At 30.6% G+C, this 21,640-nt stretch overlaps 2 protein-coding genes across 8 annotated transcripts; one reads left to right on the forward strand and one right to left on the reverse strand.

Moving 5' to 3' along the window:
* The first annotated feature begins 643 nt into the window (after positions 1-643).
* On the forward strand, positions 644-3,837 carry LOC102660939 (probable xyloglucan endotransglucosylase/hydrolase protein 8). 6 transcript variants are annotated; one of them, XM_041010536.1, is made up of 7 exons: positions 644-1,566; positions 1,641-1,687; positions 1,783-1,830; positions 1,944-2,219; positions 2,523-2,583; positions 2,811-2,906; positions 3,421-3,837. In XM_041010536.1, exons 4-7 carry the CDS (start codon positions 2,152-2,154, stop codon positions 3,631-3,633), a joined length of 438 nt encoding a protein of 145 aa, XP_040866470.1. In that variant the 5' UTR covers positions 644-1,566; positions 1,641-1,687; positions 1,783-1,830; positions 1,944-2,151; the 3' UTR covers positions 3,634-3,837. The 6 variants fall into 6 exon arrangements, with proteins under 6 accessions (XP_040866470.1, XP_025982048.1, XP_040866469.1 ...); XM_026126263.2 differs by lacking the exon at positions 1,641-1,687 and having other exon boundaries at positions 1,757-1,830; XM_041010535.1 differs by having other exon boundaries at positions 644-1,830.
* A 7,610-nt stretch (positions 3,838-11,447) lies between these two features.
* LOC100794739 (putative pentatricopeptide repeat-containing protein At1g12700, mitochondrial) lies at positions 11,448-13,962 on the reverse strand. 2 transcript variants are annotated; one of them, XM_006586949.4, is made up of 2 exons: positions 12,198-13,962; positions 11,448-11,762 (listed from the first exon to the last, which is right to left on the reverse strand). In XM_006586949.4, exon 1 carries the CDS (start codon positions 13,902-13,904, stop codon positions 12,207-12,209), a length of 1,698 nt encoding a protein of 565 aa, XP_006587012.1. In that variant the 5' UTR covers positions 13,905-13,962; the 3' UTR covers positions 11,448-11,762; positions 12,198-12,206. The 2 variants fall into 2 exon arrangements, with proteins under 2 accessions (XP_006587012.1, XP_006587011.1); XM_006586948.4 differs by having other exon boundaries at positions 11,448-11,847.
* Positions 13,963-21,640: the final 7,678 nt, after the last annotated feature.

Below are 21,640 nucleotides of genomic sequence, written 5' to 3' on the forward strand. Positions count from 1 at the left end.
AAGAAAGGGGCCAATATTACACATTAAGTAAAATAAAAGGATAAAAAATATTTTTAAGCCTATAGTTATATAATGGTATGTAAATAAAACATTTGATATTTTACATTAATTTTTATTATATCTATTATATATATTATCATTTATTTAATATTTTATCAAAAAATAAAAGTATAATTAAATCAGAAATAAAGAGTATTTAATTAATTTTCAAATAGTTTAAAATTAATCCACAAGCTCAATCAACACAACTTGAATAAATATACACAATTAGTTGTGAATAAATGTGTCAGTCCAAGATTCGGTCTAATATATACGGTCAATTTTAATTTTAATAAAACATTGTTCTTTTTTATTATTATATTTATCATTTTATGAAATTGTTAATTTGGTAAATTTCTTGATTTTTAAATTGACAACTTATCATTATAGAGGTAGAGACTTTGATAATGAGATACAAATTTTTTATAATATTAATTTTAATTATTTATTATAGTAAGATTATTTTAAATAAGATATCAATAATCTTAATCGACTAATATGTTTGTAATGAGAAAGTCACAATCCTCAAACCTAAGCCGCTACAATAAAAAAAGAGTTTCAGGACCTTTTCCCAACCCTTAAAAGAATTTATTTATATCTAGGGTGCAAAAAAGGTCCAAATCCAACTCAAAACAAAATATAAAAATAACATAAAGAATGAGTGATGTGCGCCACACGAGTATAGCAGGTGGATATGTAGAACAGCCTAGTGCCAAGTAAAAATCATTTAATTTTATGTAACATAAGTATTTAAATATTAATAAATATCATTAATTTTAAAATATATATCTATATACTATCTATAAAAGAGATACCCCTGGAAAATTCTAAAATGCCCCTACCTAAGGTTGTGACACCTGTCTATTTCCTTGATTTTTTTGTCTTTTTGCCCCTTTATTTTTTTCACCTTTTTTTTCTGTTGCCCCCGACACGTGTCGCGTTGCATGTGCAGTTTCAAACATATGTCACTCCCTGATTGGCGGATTTCAACTCTCCATTTAATTTTACTTAATAATCGGAACTCTCCTCTCTCTTCCTAGATCTTTTCCACGTTACTCTCCTTTCCTCAATCTTTTATTTCTCCTCCTCAATCTTCTCCACGTTACTCTCTATTCCTCAATCTACTCTTTCTCCCTCTTTCTCTTTTTCTTCCTCAATCTTCTCCTCTTTTTTTTTTATCTTTTATCTTTATATTTCTGACGTTCTCTTCTTTGATTAGGTCAGGTCTTCTATCAGCTTTCGAACACCCGGTAACTATAGTGCACGCGACCCTTTATGCTCTCCAATGAACCGAGATAAGGGATATGAGACAACAACGGGAGATAGCTGCCAAGCCACCCTCAAGAATTAGATGAGTCATTTGAGGATCAAGGATGAAGAGTTACATAAAAATGGGAAGTTGAGCAAGAAGAATAGCAAAAATAACAAAATTGAGTTTTCGTGGTTCTCTGAATCATGGCGATGGAACGCGTCTCCGAATTTCCTCACACTTATATGGATCGTCGCCCAAGAAAAAGAGTTCCCAAGGTAAATTTTTTATCCTAAAATCTCATATGTGATATTTTCTTCTTCTTCTTTTTCTTGCATTTTTATTTTTTCAGGTTGTAGATCTGGTGAAATTTGCGTACATTGGTTATATTTGCTTCAGGTAACATGTTTTTTTGCCTCGCAAGGTTGAAGTGACGATTTTTTATGTTTTGTTTGATGCATCTGTTAGTTTTTGTGGTTCTCTGAATCATGGAGATGGAACGCGTCTCCGAATTTCCTCACAAGAAGGATCCAGCAGGAAAGGTTTTTTATTTTGCTTTGTTGTTATGCATGTTTGTTTCCTGTTGTTAGTAACACTGATCTTGCCTATTGAATGTTCTTTTCCTATTGAGAAAACCCATCTCTTCCTTTTTCAGTTTTCTTCAGCTTGGTGGTTGTGCAACGTGATGATGAAGAAGCATCCAACAGGCAAGGTTTTTTTTTTTGCTTTGCTGTTATGCATGTTTGTTTCCTTTTGGTAGTAACACTATCTTAACTATTGAATATTCTTTTTCTATTGAATGTTCCTTTCTTTGTTATTTTGTTGGTTTTGTTGCTCCAAGTTAAAGTAGTTTTCGCTGCTCCATGGTTTTGCAACGTCAGCCGCGAGGAAGTATCCAGACATTGAATCATATTCCTGCACATCAGCAAAGGTTTGTAACTTTCAATTTTCATAGGTACTTGAGATTCAACATTTTTACCCCTAAAGTTTCAATTTTTTTGCAACAAGCAAAAAAAACTAAAATAGATTCACGGGTACTTGAGATTCAACATTTTTACCCTTAAAATCTCAATTTTTTTAAAGCAAGAGTAGAAAATTAATTGTTGCTTTGTTCAGTGGGGCAAAAAAATGAAGTTTAGAACAAACACATGTCTTCTTTGTACTCTTTCTTAATTTTTGTTATTTTTTTGTTTTGATTAATTATTGTTATTATTAATCTTCATTCCTTTCTCAGGGCCGCACTCTTCCATTGCACCCTTCCCCTGCAACGTAAACGCCGCAATCATTGGGACTCCGTTAGTTTCTCTCAATTCCCTTCGCTTTATCTTTTTGTCATTTGATTCAACAACTTCTCTTGATTTATATCAATTTTTGTCTCTTTTAATTATGGGTCTCACCACCCCAATTCCATGTTTCTTTCTGATTTTGTATCCGTTTTTTACAATCTGGGAACTTTTTGTGTAACCCAAGCAGTGGAAAGTGTTGTTTACATGTTTTGTTGCTGAGAACGGTTTAATTGTAGAGAGGGAGCAACGATACCTCGAGAAGGTTTAGAAGGGTGCAAACGAAACACAGGGTAATGAACAATATCAATGATTATGCAAAATCCCTTTTTCAGGTTCATGATGCCTCTTCTCTATTATTATTATTATTATTATTATTATTATTATTATTATTATTATTATTATTATTATTATTTGTCTTTTTTCTCTACGATTCCGCTTCTTTGTTGTGGCTTTCTTCTGCATCATTTTTGTCTCGAACGTTTGTGGTGGAACACATTTTTTAGTAACACGATTATTGATATTGGTTGTGACATGTGTAATGTTCTTTAAAAAATGATCATTTTTGTCTTTAGGGGTTGAGTTTTATGGATAAGTTTTGTGAATATGAATAACTTTTTACTATTTTGTGTGTTGCTGTTAATTTTGAGAATGTATATTAATTTTGAATGATTAGTATATTTACATGGTACAAGGATAAACTACTGGCTTCAATTTATTTATTATTTAGGGCCTTTTTCTTTTTTGAGAATCCTTCTATGTTTTATCCACTTATACATTGTTTATTTTTTAATGAGTTCCCCTCTATGTTTCTATGATTCCATTGTGATGAGTGGGGAATTGTTGCAGATGTGCTCAGAAAATGGTGCAGGGCCAGAAAAAGATGAGCTTGATTTTGAGTTTTTGGGGAACAAAACAGGAAAGCCTTATTTGATTCAGACTAATGTATACAAGAATGGGATTGGTGGACGTAAGATGAGGCACATGCTTTGGTTTGACCCCACAGAGGACTACCACACCTATTCCATTCACGAGGGAAGAATTAGAATGAGATCATGTTAAAGAGGCATTTGCTTAGTTGATTCTAACTAACTAACTACTATATAATTTTAATTTTTGGAGTTATTTGCTGCTAGCTAGGGGACTTATTAGGGAATAATTGAACATCAACATGTCATTTGAACCTTATGATCAAAATTGAAATATCTTGATTATTTTCTCAATAGAAGCATGATATGAAATGTGATTGTTATTTTAACTTTATGGTTGAAACACATTTTGCTAGCATCTTATACTACACATTTGAATAGTTATTCAATAGCCCAAAAGGAATTACAAATCTGTTATAGCAATGAAATTAACACTAAAATTTGATTATACTACAAATTATATATGATCTTATAGTGCGGATAAAAAAACTATATAATCTTATAGCATAATTATTTACTTTACGGGGTTACTTCTCTTTATTTCTATCTTTAAACATGAGTAACCAACAAGTTGATTGGAAATGGATAGAAATGCAACTATTTTCAAACAAGAAAGATGTGATTTGGATTCTATTATAGTTGCTATTAAATCCAGAGCTTGGAATTGGATATCAACTTTCGGGAAAGGACTAGAAATTTCTCTGTATTCGTGGCGCTTGGATCCTACACATTACATCAAGTTTCTGTCATAAGGTTATTCATAATAGTAGTCATAAAGCATTAATATTTTCAACTTTAACATCATTCCACGAATATGATCCTTTGATTACAAGGAAAATATTCAATGTATACTTTAAAAAACCCATAGAAGTATATAAAAATAAACAAATAAAAAGGATCAGGGAAGAAAATAAATTGATGCTTTGTTGAGTTGACGTACAACTGGAGGCACAGTATCAACAAAAGACAATATTATTATTATTATTATTATTATTATTATTATTATTATTATTATTATTATTTAGTTATAGTTGTTTGTTTCATGTTTTTCCTTATTGTGTCTATAAAATTGAAACTGAAATCATGCAAGATTTTAAAATTTCTAATTTGAATTTGAATTATTGTATCATTAAGGTTAATATATAATACTTTAATTGTTATTATTAATTTATTTATTAAATTATTAACATGTAATCAATTAATATTTATTTAATTTATTCAATGTTGATGCTAATAGTAATAGTATACATATTATTCCAATTGAATTTTTTTAATTACTTTAATTGTTATCCAATCAAATCATCGTAACATATGATGATTCAGCATAAAAAAATTATGACTTTCGTTACATTTATTAGCATATAATAATTGATTACTATATATAACAATTCATTAAATATTAATATACACGTAATTAATTGTTGAATCATTGTATCATATTTTTGTCACTATTACATTTGATTACATTCAACCATCAAGTTTATTTCTTTGTGTTTTGTTTTATGCATGTTTATTATTATTATTATTATTATTATTATTATTATTATTATTATTATTATCATGTAAGCTCTGTTCTTCTATAGTTTCTTAGTTTATTTTCTAATCAGAAAATAAATAAAAAGGATTAGGGAAGAAAATAAATTGATGCTTTGTTGGGTGGATGTAGAACCGGAGGCGCAGCAAAAGGAAATATTAGTATTATTATTATTATTATTTAGTTTGTTTCATGTTTTTCCTTCTTTATTGATCTTTCCTATTTTTTTCCTTTCTGATTTTCCCGCTCGCAAGGTAATCCACGAAAAAACATCCAGTCGACAAGTTTCTTTCTTTGTGCTTTGTTTTATGCATGTTTATTATTATTTTGATGGAAGGTTCAAGCTATTTGAGAGGTACTTCAATTTCAAATTTCATGCTATTCTGCTATGGATTTATCTCTTCTTTCTTCATTCTTATTCATTCATGTTTCATTTTCTTCTTTACAATTGTAGTCATGTTATTCTCATTTTTGCGTGTTCTTCCTTCTCCAAAACTAAAACGAAACTTCTCTCTCTAAAAAGCGCAGTTTCAACTTTTTCTCTCATCGCTTTGTCGGAATCTCGCCACCTCCGTCGCCAGAAAGGTGAGGCTCGGAGCTCGCGAGTTGTGACGCCGTCCTCAGGAGAACCTAATGTAGCCTTTTAAACAAATAATCACACAACCATCAGAATCACAAAAACAAAAATGTTCATGCACAACATGTACATCATATAAAATGAAAATTAATAATAATAATAATAATAATTATAATAATAAAAATAATAATGATAATAATAATAACAACAACAACAATAAAATTAAATAGAATCCTAATCCAACTTCTTGCAACAAACTATCTAATAAAAGAGATGTACTTGTGCCCATACCTGAAATGATTTATTATTATTATTATTATTATTAACAATTATTGGAGCCTCCAAAAATATATTTATACTATTTATATCATACTTCAATTTTACATTTTAAATCATAAAATTTATTGTTGTTGTAGGAAGCTGGATTAGGATTCTATTTAGTTTTATTGTTGTTGTTGTTGTTGTTATTATTATTATTATTATTATTATTATTATTATGTATGCTCTAGCTCAAGGCTCTTTTTTATGTTGTAATGTCGAGAGTGAACATTGAGATATTTTTCTTTGAGGTTCCTGGTGTGTGTCATTCTCTAATTGGCGGATTTCAACTTCCCATTTAATTTCGCTTAATAATCTGGCTCAAATCCCGAATCTTCTCTTCTTCCATTTATCTCTTTTTCTTCCTTAATACTCTCTCTTTTTGTTAATCTTTTCTTTCTTCGACTTTCATTCATCTTCTGTTTTCGTTATTTTGTTATTTTATTTTTTTCGTAAATAAATAGGCACGGTTGTTGTTCCCAACAAGTGTGTTGCATCTTTGGTGGGCGTAATGGAGCAAGAGAATTACAATATCAAATGAGTGAGTTTGCTTTGAAAATCGGAATGTGTTGTGTGTGTTGGATTTTCTGTTTTTGATAGAGTTCTCTTCTGATTTTCATTCTATTTTTTGCGATTTTGATTACGGTTCTTTTACTTTTGTTGGTCTGCTTTTTTGTGGTTTGATTTTTGGGACAACCTGCAGTAACAACGACGGTGCTGAAGATGATAGTGTTTTGCCCATACAAGGGTTGCAACAATAGGATTCACAGGGCAATGTTGAATAATAAAGTCCCAAAGTGCATCCTTTTTTTAACGAACCCAAAGCCTACATGATGATAATAATAATAATAATAATAATAATAATAATAATAATAATAATATATGAATGTTAGTCTTTTTACTTTTTTTACAATACTTTTTTTTTAAATTTTTTCATCGAAAATCATTTAGCGAAATGACCCGTGCGTATGCACGGGTTACCGACTAGTATATATATAAATGATATGCATGCGTATATGCATGTACATCATTAATATATAATTTTTAATTAATGAAATTTTTTAATATTTAAATACCAAAGATCATTTGACCTAGTTTATTAATATTTATGTATTTTTTAATTTCAGATTTATTATCTCAAGACAACATAAACAAAGAAATCAAGACCAAAAAGAATTGAAAGAGAAAGTTACAATCCTAAAACCTAAGTTGCTACCATAAAAAAAGAATTTCAGGACATTTTCTTAGCCCTTAAGAGAGTTTATTTATATCTAGGATACAAAAAGGGTCCAAATCCAACTCAAAACAAAATATAAAAATAACATAAGTGTTGGTAAGACTCGAAAAATACATTCAACTGTCCTTAATTTATATCTTGCCGTGTGTCACCCATTTCAACTGTCCTTTACTTGAGAATATAATTGAAATGTATGATTTTGAATCGATCCACCCAATTAACTGAAATCTAATACAACTTCGTTGTGCTTTGACTTCTATTTTCACTTGACTGCAGTTGAACAAATCTAAACTCATTCACATTCCAGGTGACTAGCATATTTAATTTGATTTTGAAACGTGATTTCTTTTGATCATTTTACTATGGACCGTCGATGAAATGTTTGGAGAATTGGAATTTGAAACTTGGAAGTTGGTGTTGACAAGTGGAATTTTACTGTTTAAGTCGCAGCTTAGTATTGTTCACATTGAAACATTTGATACAGAGCTTGTTGCTATGCATTAAGTTAGCAGAGCATAATTTGACAATTATATATTACATATAATTATTATTTCTTTCTTTATATTTTTATCATTTTTTTCTAAACACATTTTTAAAATTACATTCCAAAATATAAGAAAATAGCTTTTTGCTGTCTGATATTTTCTTCTCAAAACATTATCCTTATGTTATGTTGTGCTCTAAAATGTACCCTACATAAGCTGGAAAAAAAATACTGAATTAAGAGTACCTGCTAAATTTTAAACATTTCAGATTGTTATTTCCCCATTACTTTCTCATTTCTATGGAGTACAATATGATAAAGTTTTGACTTTTAGGTTTATTATAGTAGCAGAACTACCTCATGCACTGGACGAGTGATTGCACTAGTAGAAATAGGAAGTACAATACTGCCAAGTTTGAGCATAACAAATGAACCGCCAAGATATGATCACATTGGGATAATGTCTTCTATTTGGTGTTATATCCTCTTAGGAATGTCACATGCACCTTGGTTAGTGTTTTAAATTAATTCTGGAAAAAGTGTCTTTAAAACAAAGAAATGGAGCAAAACCAGTTACGATCATGCAGAGAGAAACAAGATAGCTTACACTAAATTAGAAAGCATTGCAATAACGTAAGAGCAGTGGTTGCTCAAGCCAAGGATAATTCCTATGGCACTAGATATATCTTCCTTGGAGACTTAAAAATTACAATTGCTCTCGTTATTAATTTCTTGAAAAGAAAATCTGACATAAAAGCATCAACAGGAAGAGTTGCAGAAGTGGTCACATGTGAATCTTTAGTTGTTTAATACGACCCATTAGTTTAAAGTTTAAGAAGTTACTTTTAATCTACATCCTTTATTTTATCTCAAATGAATGACTCATATTAGAAAACAAAAGATCCACATGTGATGTCTTTGTGTATATCTGTTTTAATTAATCACGATTCCCTTTTTTCTTACCCCGCGTAAGAATTCCAAATTTCCATCGAATAATAACTTAATTAACTTTGATATAAAAAAATTATCCCAAAACACATAATTTCCTCCAAGGCCTAGTAGCGAGTGCAATTGTAAGTCACCAAGAAACAGATTGCAAGAACAGAGGTTTACCTAAAAATATGTAATTTGATAAGGGTCCGAAGCAGTTCAGATCCGAAGAGAATCCTAAAACAGAGGTTTCCCCAACTTTGAATTAGTTCACTTTAAGATCCATGATAAAAAAAACCTAGCTTTGAGTAATTAACCTAATGTTAGGATCTGAATTTCTTTTCTGTTCTTTCAGTAACGTGTAATTCATTTGAAACACATTCATAGGCATTTTTTCAAATAATATATTGAATTTATGAGAAGGGTTTGCCTTCCGGCGTTAGCAGCACAATCAGATAATAACTTGGAACAATCAGATCAACCAAAGTTTCATCGTAGTACATGTTTGGGACAGTTGAAATCAGTAATTGTACTAAACTGACGTTGAATTGAATTGGTAAAAAATAACTAATTTTTTTTCAATAATAATTAATTTGAACTGTTGTACAAAACTGAGCTTGTTCTAAATTAACTTATAACTGAACTATGAACCAAAATGAGAATTACTTCTAGATTAATAATTAACTGAACTGTGAATTAAAATGAGAATTGTTTCTTAAAAAACACTTAAATCACATTATAACGTTTAATCTCAAATTGTGTCCATGTCATTGTTTGAAACAGTTCAGAATAATTTAGAATGCAACTCATTATGGTGAAACCTATATCTCTAAATAAATGCATGGGCATGGGTCACTTCATTTCACAGAAATCTCAAAGATCCACCGAGAAATTGCTTGAATATTACTATTTCATAAGAAAAACTACATACAAATTAAAAAGAACGGCAAAAAAAACAAGTGCAATGAATTTAGCATTCATTTTAATATTATTGTGTGCATCAAACGTGTTTGTTTGTAGGGGAGAATGGGAGCCAACTTGGAGCAGTAGAGCTGCAGAAGAAGCAGAGGCTGTGGCAGCCATACCATGCTCAGGACATGGAAGAGCCTACTTAGATGGTCTTATTCTAAAAGGCCATGAACCTGTTTGTGAGTGCAATCCATGCTATGGTGGATCTGATTGCTCCAAGTTATTATCTGATTGTGCTGCTAACATAGGCATGGTAGTACCCCAAAACAACATAAATAAAGAAATCAAAACCAAAACGAATTGTATGAGAAAGTCACAATCCTCAAACCTAAGCCACTACATTAAAAAAGAGTTTTAGGACCTTTTCCTAACCCATAAGAGAGTTTATTTATATCTAGGGTGCAAAAAAAGTCCAAATCCAACTCAAAACAAAATACAAAAATAACAGGAAGAAGGAGTCATGCGTGCCACATGAGTATAGCAGGTGGATGTGCAGAACATCCTAGTGCCAAGCAGTAAAAATCGTTTAATTTTATGTAACAGAAGTGTTGCTAAGATTCAAAAAATGCATTGTCAAGCAATTCAAGGATTTTCTGAAAGCAGGACAGGTACACCAAACTGATAGGCAAGAGTGTAACCACATAACGACAGCAACAATTTAAAAGTAAAGAATTTCCCTACTAAATTGACTAGGACATTTGTGGAGGGAAAGAGGTCCTTCTGCCATCAGTACAGGGTTTGGTTCTCAGTAAATGCGAGTGCTAAAAGAGGAAATCAAAATTATAAGAAAAATTATCACAACTGCAGAACTTATCCAGATTGACTTGCTTCAGAAATAATTCAAATAAATTATTTATACTATTCAGAGCCACAGTAAAAGGGATGATTCCAACAATAAAATCTGCAATGAAACCATTCAATAAAGGAATTCAGCAAGCTTTGCGGTTAGCAAGGACTAGACTAAAGTCGGCGAACAACACTACTTTGATCTTGGGACATTTAATTAACAAAATCTTGAAAACGGGAAATAATGAAGATGTGATGATGTAAACTGCTAATTTATAGCCCAAAAGATTACCACGTAGCACTTTCTGAGTGCTTTAGTCAATCTGACCTGAGAAACTCAAGCAACGAGTAACATCATTACCCTTAATGTTGATATCAAAATAAATAAGCATCCAAACTGAATGGAAAGAATACAAACACCTCACCACAAGAACAGAGGATCAAATGAAAGCATGACTGGCCCAGCAGACCGAGAAACAATTAATGTTTATATCATATTCATATTTTAGTGAGGGATTTAAAGTCTAAGACTCTAAGTCAGCTGACATCAAAGTAAAGCTTAACTCTAATGAAGGAATGGATTAGGTATTAACCTCATAAATAAATTTGAACCTCCATTTCTCATATCTCTTATTCATTATTTAAAACATGAAAATTTTAGATGATCACCAGAGTGCACAATCCTGAATGAGTACAACCAAAATAAGCTCTAACCATTTAAAAAGCTCCAATTAATATAGCAGCAATGACCTCTAGGAAAAGATCGGCAGCATTAAGACCTAAGACAACTCAAATGATGCAAAGAAACATGCTTTAGATTTTAACTCTTCCTTGTCTGCAAAATGACCACAGGAAATAAACAGCAAAAAACAAAATCTGGTTCTACTTTCAATAATCACTAATCAGGGTTAAATAGAGTCGGCTATAAGAGATAAAGCATTCTAAATAACAAGAGTTTCAGCTTGGTTGGTTATCTGAATCACTAAGAATTAGTAGCCATTGAACAGAAAAACAAATTAAAGATGAAGCAGCTGGACAATACAGTAGAAAGAAAAACTGTACAATCCATAAAAAAATCAATGAAAGTTACTGGTACAAGTAGAATATCAAAATAAAAGAAACAGTGCATGACTTTTAATCAAATGAAATGTGATAGAGAGTAAAAATTGGTAGGTTGCCATCAAAATGCACAATAACTTAAATTCTAGTTGAAAAGCATCTTCCCTAGGTTTATTCTTACTACAACAGGCCTTTAGCAATCATTTCATGCAGAAGTTTCTCGGCCTTATCATTCTCATTCTTCTCAAATAAAAAGTACAGGAAACCAGCAGCAACAAATTACTCTCCGGAACGCACAATCCTGAATCAGTACTACCAGAATAAGTTCTGTCCTTTCAAGAAGCTCCCATTAATTTATAACCCATGATCTGGAGGAAACCATCAGCAACCTTAAAACCTAAGACAACTTAGATGATGCAAACAAATATGCTGTAGGTTTTAAATCTTCCATTTCTACAAAAAGACCAGAGAAATAAACAGATAAAAACAGGATTCAGTTATACTTTCTATAATCAGGAGTGAATAGAGTCAACTATAAAAGTTAAGGCATTTCAAATAACATGTCTGTTTCAGCTTGGTTTGTTATCTGAAACACTAACAATTAGCAGTAACTGAACAAAACCTTAAAAGTAGACAAGACAGGTAGACAGTACACTGGGAAGAAAAAATGTAGGTATGAGTTATGACAACACAAACACTAAAACAATAAATAAATAAATGAAAGTTATTGTTACAATACCAAAATAAATGATCCAGCATATGATTTTTAATCAAATGAAATGTCCATAGTATTGGTCACTCACCATGAAAATTCACAATAACTTATTTGTAACTGGAGATCGCTCACCATGAAAATCCCTAAAACGTAATAGGTCTTTAGCAATCATTTCATGCAGAAGTTTCTCAGCCTTATCATTTTGATCCTTCTCAAACAGAGAACGAATAATAATTTCAAAAGTTACAGCATCGGGGATGCAACCATTCTCTTCCATTTTTGACTTCATGGCCAATGCTTCATCAAGCATGCCCTCTTTACAAAGCCCACTGATCATGACATTATATGTCCAGACATTTATACGACAGCCTTTAACCAAGAGATGTTGAAAAAGTTTTTGTGCATTCTTATGTCTTCCACCTTTACATAATCCATCAATAAGTGCCGTGTATGTGTACTTATTTGGCTGAATTCCCCGCTCCTTCATTTTCATGAATAGTGCAGTTGCCTTGTCAAGGTTTTGGTTTTTGCATAAAGCATCTAATAAGGAAGTGTAGGTGACTACATCAGCTGGTTGACCTCTGTGGTACATCTCCTTCAAAAGATCCAAAGCAGAAGTAATTCTCCCTAATTTGCAGAAACCATCAATAAGAGAACTGTAGGTCACTGTATTAGGAACCATGTTTTTATGCAACACTTCTCTTAGGAGATTCATGGCCTCATCCACCCTTTTACTCTTACATAATCTATCAATCATTATATTGTAGCTGTAAACATTAGGATTTACTCCCTTTTGGACCATAGTGTGAAACATTTGTTTTGCATTCTGCACTTCACCAATTAAACAATACCCATCCATTAAAGTATTATAAGAAACAACATTAGGTTTTACTCCTTCTTTCGTCATCACAGCTAATAAATTTTTGGCTTCTTTCACCTTTCCTTCTTTACATAATGCATCCATCAATATAGTATAGGTATAGACATTCGGGTTGATGTTCTTCAATATCATTTCATTTAATAAACCAAATGCTTCCATTAACTGACCCGCAAGGCAAAAGCCATAGATTAGAGTACTGTAAGTGATAACATTAGGAAAAATTCCTCTGGCATCCATTTCAGAATATAAATCATATGCCTCGTTTACAAGTTTATCTTTGCATAAGCCATCAATGATGGTGTTGTACATTACCACATTAGGCCTAGTTGATCTGTCTTCAATCATTCTCAGCAACTTGAGGGCACTTCTCGTTTCTCCTATTTTACATAGTCCATTGAGCAGGGTTGCGTAACTAACCTGGTCCATCTGAAATCCTTGTGCTACGACCTTGTCATGAAAGTGCAGTGATTTCTTGACCTCACCCTTGAGACACAGACCTTTCATGAGTGTATTCAAGGTTATGGTATTCGGCTGATAACCTAATTTTAGAATTTTGCCCAATACAGTAAAAGAAAAGGTCATTTGGCCCAAGTGGCAGAAACAATTGATGAGGATGTTCAAAGTAAAAAGATCTGGCTCGATTCCTTTGACTTGCATTTGTTTAAAAAGAGAAATGGCAGTGGGATAGTGCTTCATCTTTACAAGAGATCCCACAATCTTGTTAAATTCCATGATGGGTGGGGTATCACGCACAAGGAGCATGCTATTGAACTGACAAACAGCATCAACAACAATATTATCAATGGATGAAGGCTGAGAATGAAAGCAAGGAAGGAAAGTGGGATTTGGAAGAAAAGGAGGAAATTTGGGAATGGAAGGAGAGAGAGAAGAGCTTAACCTTCTCGAGAATGACATTGTTGTGTTGAATGGATTGTGTTTGTTTGGTTGGTTTATGTGAAACTGATAGAGAGCAATAATATTCACGAGGTGATAAACACAGCCAATTAAGTTTTGCCTGCACATTAAAATATTTTAATAAATAATCATTAATAAAATAAAAGCATACGATATTTATTTTGATTTCGGAAAATGTACTGCACCATAAATAAAAAATTAAAATTTAATTCTTAAATATAAAAAATGTGATATCCTATTGTTAAATCTCTGAGCTTAATAATTGATCTACAACATAAGATCTAATTAAAAATGTTCTCAAGAATTAAAATGAGATTAATTTCAAAAATCAAAATAACAATAAATAATTATGTTCGAACATCAAAATGATAATAAATTATTAAGTTTGTAAATTAAACTAAAAAAATAATAATAAAATTTTAAATTGAATAATTAAATCATTATCAATACGTCAATAAATTAGAATAAATAATACATGTGATATTTTTTCAATGAGAACTGGATCTAGATATCTCATAATGGATACAAACGTTTGAATTAACGAATGAAACTGGCTCATAAGACAAATTTATTATGCTTTTTTCAAATTTGATGACTGAATTTTAATTTTATATCATTTTAACGATCAATATGTTACCCACTTCCAACCAAATTATAGACTGTTGAACTAAAAATTCAGATAAGTTAATTTCATTCCATAAATCAAACAATTTATTATTCATTTAAAAGGGGATGCTCTTCGTGGGGTCGATATGTTACAAAACAGAATCACCATCTAAATGTGAAGTTCTTGTTTACATTGCTTTAGGTTGGATGAATGAAACAAGTTTGCTATCCAAATGTGGTGATCAACATTGGTGGTTTATATTTATTTTTTTAACTACACAACCCAGAGAAACTAAAGGCCTCTGGAGAAAAAAAATCTGAACTATATAAGCTCTAAGAGCATCCTAACACAAAGCTAGGAACAAAATCAAAAACATGAAAATTAAAATCTTCCTCCATCTCATGCTACGTCATACCATATGCTATTTGATTAATTTCTCTAAAGATGTGATTCCAGGTAACCATTCCCAGATTCCTGAAAACTGAAAGAATGTCCATGATGAGATTATAAGAAGGGTGCAACATGCAACAACCTTTAGAGAGAAGCTTCACTACTAAAAGAGAGTTAGAATCAATTCTAATTTTTCGATGTAAAGTTTTAAGTCAAAAGATAAGTAACTTAAATACAAAGAAAATATTGAATTTTACTATATGAAACTTAATTGAATGGATGTATTTGAAATTATTTTTTATTCAATTTTCAAGAGAGTTCATTTATTAAAGTTGGTGATCTTCACTATAAATTGAGAAGATAATTAGTAAAGAAATACAATACATGAAGATGTAAGAAGCGAGATGGTGAAATAAAGTCACCTTATTAAAAGAAAAGTGTATTTGTGTGACTCATTTCTTCTAATCATTGAATGGGATATTCAAGTTGGTAGATTGATACATTAGTTGATATGTGTTATAATCTTGTAATCATAGTGAAATACTTTTTTGAAACGATTTTATGAACATAGATAAGATGTTAGTTTTTCTTACGACTTAATTTTTATTTGTTCTCACACTTTTTTTATAAGTGTAAGTAATTTTATCCGTGAGCACTAAATTAAGAACAATGTGAATAACCTTTAATTCAGCAGTGAGTACAGAACAACCACCAAGATTTGCACCAAAACCAAAAGTGAAAGCACCGTTATGGTCTCGCAAAAACTCCCCCACAAGCAAATTTATTCCCTCTATATGCAACAACTCCATCACAATTGAGAACTATTCTCCCTCGTCCGAAGAACTCCACTTGATATGGTTCATACTCGAGTGCACCTGGGTTCGCAACAACAAGCGGCTTATGATTCAATGGGGTCTGCTTTATACCGCTCCGCATATAGAAGCTAATTAATTTCATGTGTTACTTTCCTACTTTGATCTAAACAAATTAGATTTGAAATTTGGTTTAATGGTTGTGAAAGGGGTTTATGAATTTATTTGGCCACTTTGTTATCAAATTTTTAATTTGGATATCACATCAATAAAGTCACGTTGTTCTAATAGCACTTTCATTTTCTTCCTATTCATATTGTAATCCTTATTAGATTGAATTACTTTAGTAAGTTTTTGAGTGAGACACACATTTAAAATTGATCACGAAATTAAAAAATAACTTATATATGAAATTGATCTTTGCAAGTTAACCTCATATTTGATTTCTATAAGATTTTTTTTTCAATTTTAACTAATAAGTTCATATTTTTTTATTTTTAATATTGGTCGTCACACTTTAATTATTGATACAAAAATTATTAACTATAATATCATTATACACCACATTAATAAAAATGATGTCATCACATACACATCAACATAATATCTCATCAATATTAACCTCATATGAACTAAAATAAATAAAAAACTTACAATAAGTAAAATGAAAAAAAAACTTATAATAACAAAATGAAAAAAAAGGCTTACACCAGAGAAAATACAAAAAATGAAAAATAAAAAAATGCACGATCCAAAAGAAAAAAAAAAGTGAACATTTGTGGACATAAAAAAACACCCAAAAATGAGGTTAAAGACTATCTCTCAATTACTGCAAAAATGTTTACTTTGAAAATATTTTGATTCATCAAATTTAAATGTGAAATTAATATTTAAATTCAAGCCCCAAAAGATATAGATTCTAAAATCGTGTCCAATCTTTAAAAATTAAATTCTGTACAAAGAAAAAAGAGCAAAACACTGAGCATGTGTGACCACTGACCATGGCTTGTGTCTTGGAGAAGGATTGTTGGGCTTTTAAAAAAACTGTCCTTAAATGAACTAATTCGGAAAGCAAAAGCATGCTTGTAAGGAAATACTACTCTAAAATATAAATTATCAAGTTGGTGAAAGTTTACTTTCATGCAAGGAAGGTTATCAATTCTTTCTATTTGTTTTATTTTTTTTTATCTCTTTTCCTTTTACACTAAATTCACCCCAATTTGGAGTGCATGTTTAGTATTTTCTGGAATATATTTTTAAATATGGGTGACTTATTTCCTTTTTACCCTCTTTGATTGGAAGGTGAGATATATATCCAATTTAAAGAAAAAGGAGTCAACTGAAAAACACACGAGAGAAGCAAAAGTGATTGGTTTTGGACCTTTGTTAATGCACATCAAGTCAAACATAAACATCAGAAAAATACTATTGTTCTAACTTTATGAGCCGTCCAAATTTTTAAAATAACATATCATTGGCCGACCCAGAATAATGTGCGTGGCCCCATTAATGCACCATAAATCTTAATCATTACAGGTGTACAATTTTTAATACGAGACAATGCAATCGTTGTTAGTTCTTTCAGTATTTTAATTTTGTAGTGAAATCCTGCGAGTTACTACTTTTTTTTTTTTCATGATGTCAAATCATAACGTCAAATGTTAGAATTGGCATGCTTTCCAATTGTGTTTATTTTATGTGACTGCGTGGCCTCCTAGCTTGTTTGTTCTTCTCAATAATCAAATGTTAAGGTCGATAGAATAACTCTTTTTTTTAATGTCTCTAGAAAATTCCTAAGGTATTGCTTTCACTTATATTCTCCACTAGGTCGGTTTAGTATTCGCTTCTAACAGCTAACTTGTTTAAATTTGACAAGAGATGTTAGTGTTATGCTTTGACGTAGACTTAAAAATTAATGGTAGGTTTGATTTACAGAAGAAAGTCAAAGACAAGAAACAATAAAAGTTAAGATAATTTTGAAGTTAGTTGATAAAAAAGAAAACAAAAAGAAAGGAAATTAAAGCAGTCTTTCATTTTGTTTGATTGTGTGAGAAGTAAAGAGGAAAAAAAATGTATAAAAGCTAACATAAATATCTTTAATAAAAAAGTATGAAAAAAATAATTTTGTCTTTTTATAGGGAAATAATTAAAGGTTCATTCCTTTTTTTTGCATACATGGTTAAACCAAATGCTTTTTGAACATCGGTCTCACATAAATTAGAAAAAAAAAAAAACGCAACTACTAAAAGTTCTACATTTTCGCTTCAAAAAACAAAGTTCAACATTAATTCAAGATAAAGCAAAAATAACTCCTTATTACTTCAACTCAAATTTGTTTTTTCTGAACTAAAAATGATTTTGCTTTTACAAAGAAGCATCTCGAGTCAATCTTAAAGTAACCTAGAATAAAAATGATCCCCCACAAAGTCATCTATAAAAAGCAAACATGTACATAATATCTTTCGTCCATCTCCCTTTTATAATGAAAAATCAAACCTTGTAAAGAGATAAAAGCCTCATCTTTTTCGTACGTTGCTCTTCCTTGCTCCGTTTCATGAAAACAAAGGTAAAGGCATCGTATAAATATATCGTTCACAAATAAATAAATAAAAACTCTTTAAATTAATATTTGAACTTTACTAAAATAAATCAAGAGACTAAAGTGATAAATTATATTCAATATTTTCGAAATTATTTGAATATTTTTATTACTTTAAATGTTATTTAAGAAAGAGATTAGTTAATTTTTCTATCAAGAGAAAGAGGAGGCTTGTTGGAATCATCTTACATTTTTTGGAATATGAAGGTGAGAATTCTCATGTTTATTAGGAAATTATCAAAAGAATATTCTCAGATAGAAAAACTACATTCCTATGTGGCTATGTTGATGCAACTTTTACTCTCATGCTAATCGGGTGTGAAAGCTAATGTTTCCTTGGGAAAGCAAAAAAATTTGTTTTAATTTCACTATAACTTTCATTTTTACTTTTATTTTTCATTTATTATTTTAAAACTTTAAAAATATTTATAAGAATGTTAAAAGTTAGTCAAACACATTTTTATATATGTCGAGAAATAACATTTTCAACTATAATATTTTTGGGATATAATTCCTGAAAATACAAGATAATTCCATGAAACAAATGCTCTTAATGATATTTTAATAAGGGTTTAATTACCTATTTAGTCCTTATAGTTTTCAAACTCATTCAATTTAGTCCCTATAGTTAATGAGTGGATTTTTAAGTTCATGTAGTTTACCTTTTAATTTCTAATAACTACCGTTAAAATTGTTTAACACCGTTAACGAATCTTGACAAAACTCCATCTGCACCGCACCGCACCGCAAAACTCCCTCTGCATTTTGAATTCATCTCCCTCTCGACCATTGTCATCCATTGTTGAAAATTAAAATTCATTGTGATTTACTGCAACCAAGCGTTGACCCATGTCGTTCATTGTTGCAACGAACTGAAAACTCATTTCGATTTGTTGCAACCTCGCACGACACCTTGCACCGCATCGCACCTTAACCTGCCTTCATCCTATGTTGAAGAAGAACACGTCTGGTTTTCAGTTCGTTGCAATAATGAACGACATGGGCCAACGCTTGGTTGCAACAAATCACAATAAATTTTAATTTCCAACAATGGATGACAGTGGTCGAGAGGGAGATGAATTCAAAATGTAGAGGGAGTTTTGCGGTGCAGTGTGGTGTGATGTTTTGCCAAGGTTCGTTAATGGTATTAAGCAATTTTAACAGTATGTACCTATTAGGAATTGAAAGGTAAACAACAGGGACTAAAAAAGTCACTTATTAACTATAGGGATTAAATTGGATAAATTTGAAAACTATAGAAACTAAATGAGTAATTAAACCTTTAATAAGTTATAAGCGATTCAAGTAAAAATATAAACAACTAGACCAAGAAAATTGTATACTTTTCAAAGTTAAAATTATTTTTATTTAGGAATATGTGTAACTTTTTTAAATTCTTATAATATACGTTATGGGTCAATTTAGAGATGAAAAATTTAGATAATTTATATAAGGTCTTAAGTTTAAATTTTGTTATAGTTATTATATGTATGCACACACGAAAAAATTCTTATGATATAAAAAGTTGTAATTTTTATACTAAATTATCATATATGTTGTAGGTCTCTATACCAAACAACTCATAAATTAATTAGAGCAAAAACAAAAGGCAATGAGAACCTCGTTGGTTTTGTTCTTTCCTTTTTGCACTACAAATCTCAAAAGACAATGATAAAGAATCAAAATTTTGTTTGTTTTGCTTTGATTCTTGTGTTTAATTTATGTCCCTTCTTTGTTTTGTGAAAATGTCACGTATGACCATAGAGTATTGGTCATCGATGGCAAGCATTGAAACATGTTCATGGCCTTCATGGATTTGGATGTGAGATTCATGATGTCCGAGAATGATGTGTGAAGGTCATTTGTCACAAATTGGGATCAACCACTATCATTGCAATAGATTGCTAATCCTAACCTTAGCAAGGATTTTGATCATGGGATCCTCTGACCAATATCATTGTCATTGTGGCTTTCACTATCATATGTTTTGGTTTCCTCATCATCATCGTCATGATAATGATACTACAATTTTCGATTATGTGTTCTTCTTTCTTAAACTTGTTCACTTTCGTTATTACATTGTTGAGGTGTTTTATTTCGATTGAGCCCTCACAAGGCTAAACAATAAATTTTGTGAGTTCAATAATGGTTTATGATTTGCATGTACAATTGTGGGATGTCTAGTACCAAAGAGGATTATGGTTTGTCAATAATGAAATTATCTCTAAGTGCTTCTTTTTATTTTTTATTTTGTGGGATTTTTTAGTCACGATGAATAATTATTAATGATGATAGCTTTATAGAAGAATTATCTTGAATTAGTTTAAAAGACAAAGAATTAAATAAACTTTTTAAAAGATAAAAATCAAATTAAATAAAAAACAAGGTAAAGGAAAAAATCATTTAGCATTATCTTAATTATTTTAGTTCGACCAAAGTTTACTTTTTTTTTTGTGTGTGGAGAGATTACTTGTAGTTTACTACGTATACCACACCAATTCCTTTTTTATTTTTTTTATTTTTAGATATACCACACCCAATTCTTAATGATTCAAGATCTAAAGAAGCTCATTTGTGGCTATTTAAAAGAAATAAATTGTTTTATTATCTCTTCTGATATATCATTTTTATCTTTATTTTTAAATTAATTTTTAATATTTTTTTTAAAAATATCAATAACTAAAAAAACCTTGTGTTACAATATAATCGTTTATTCTAAATTTAAAATATAATTTATATGTTTAAAAAATAATGTATTATAAATTTTAATTATAATATAATTTATATATTTAAAGATGTTTATTCATTATAAATTTTAGTTATATCAACGAAACAAACTAAAATAACTCCTTGGATGTTGCATGGCATGACCCATAAGCATGTGAGAAAATGGAAAGCCGGAAGAGAGACATGGAGTTATAATAATATCTTATGCTTACTTGTGATTGGGCCACGTGGCACCAACTTGACACAGTGGACCCGTTTGAAATGCAAGAAAAAAATATCTTGCAAGGTAGGAGCCTTTTCCACCAGATATTTTCCGCAGCCTCCCAACCACGCAGATTCACACGTGTCGACACATGATTGGCTCTCACCTTCTTTCTTCGGATTCCACGACGTTGTTCTGACTTCTGCAAACTGTAAGCTGTTTTCCCTGCACGAGTTTGGAGTTCCATCTAAAATACCTAAATAATCCTCACGTTTTATTTATGAAACAAGGTATGGGAATTTTTATTTACTTTTATATATTTTTTAATTTTTTCAAAATATTTATTCATATAAGATTTTAGTCTTTTAGATTTCATTGTGCATACGAAAATTCATCTCT

The sequence above is a fragment of the Glycine max genome, chromosome 16 (assembly GCF_000004515.6).
Source record: "Glycine max cultivar Williams 82 chromosome 16, Glycine_max_v4.0, whole genome shotgun sequence".
Taxonomy (NCBI): domain Eukaryota; kingdom Viridiplantae; phylum Streptophyta; class Magnoliopsida; order Fabales; family Fabaceae; genus Glycine; species Glycine max.

Coding starts and splice junctions, on each gene's coding strand:
- LOC102660939 (XM_041010535.1), top strand. CDS start 2,152: ATGGTTTTGCAACGTCAGCCGCGAGGAAGTATCCAGACATTGAATCAT. Junction 2,220..2,522: donor ATTCCTGCACATCAGCAAAG/GTTTGTAACTTT, acceptor TTCCTTTCTCAG/GGCCGCACTCTTCCATTGCA. Junction 2,907..3,420: donor ATGCAAAATCCCTTTTTCAG/GTTCATGATGCC, acceptor GAATTGTTGCAG/ATGTGCTCAGAAAATGGTGC.
- LOC100794739 (XM_006586949.4), bottom strand. CDS start 13,904: ATGTCATTCTCGAGAAGGTTAAGCTCTTCTCTCTCTCCTTCCATTCCC.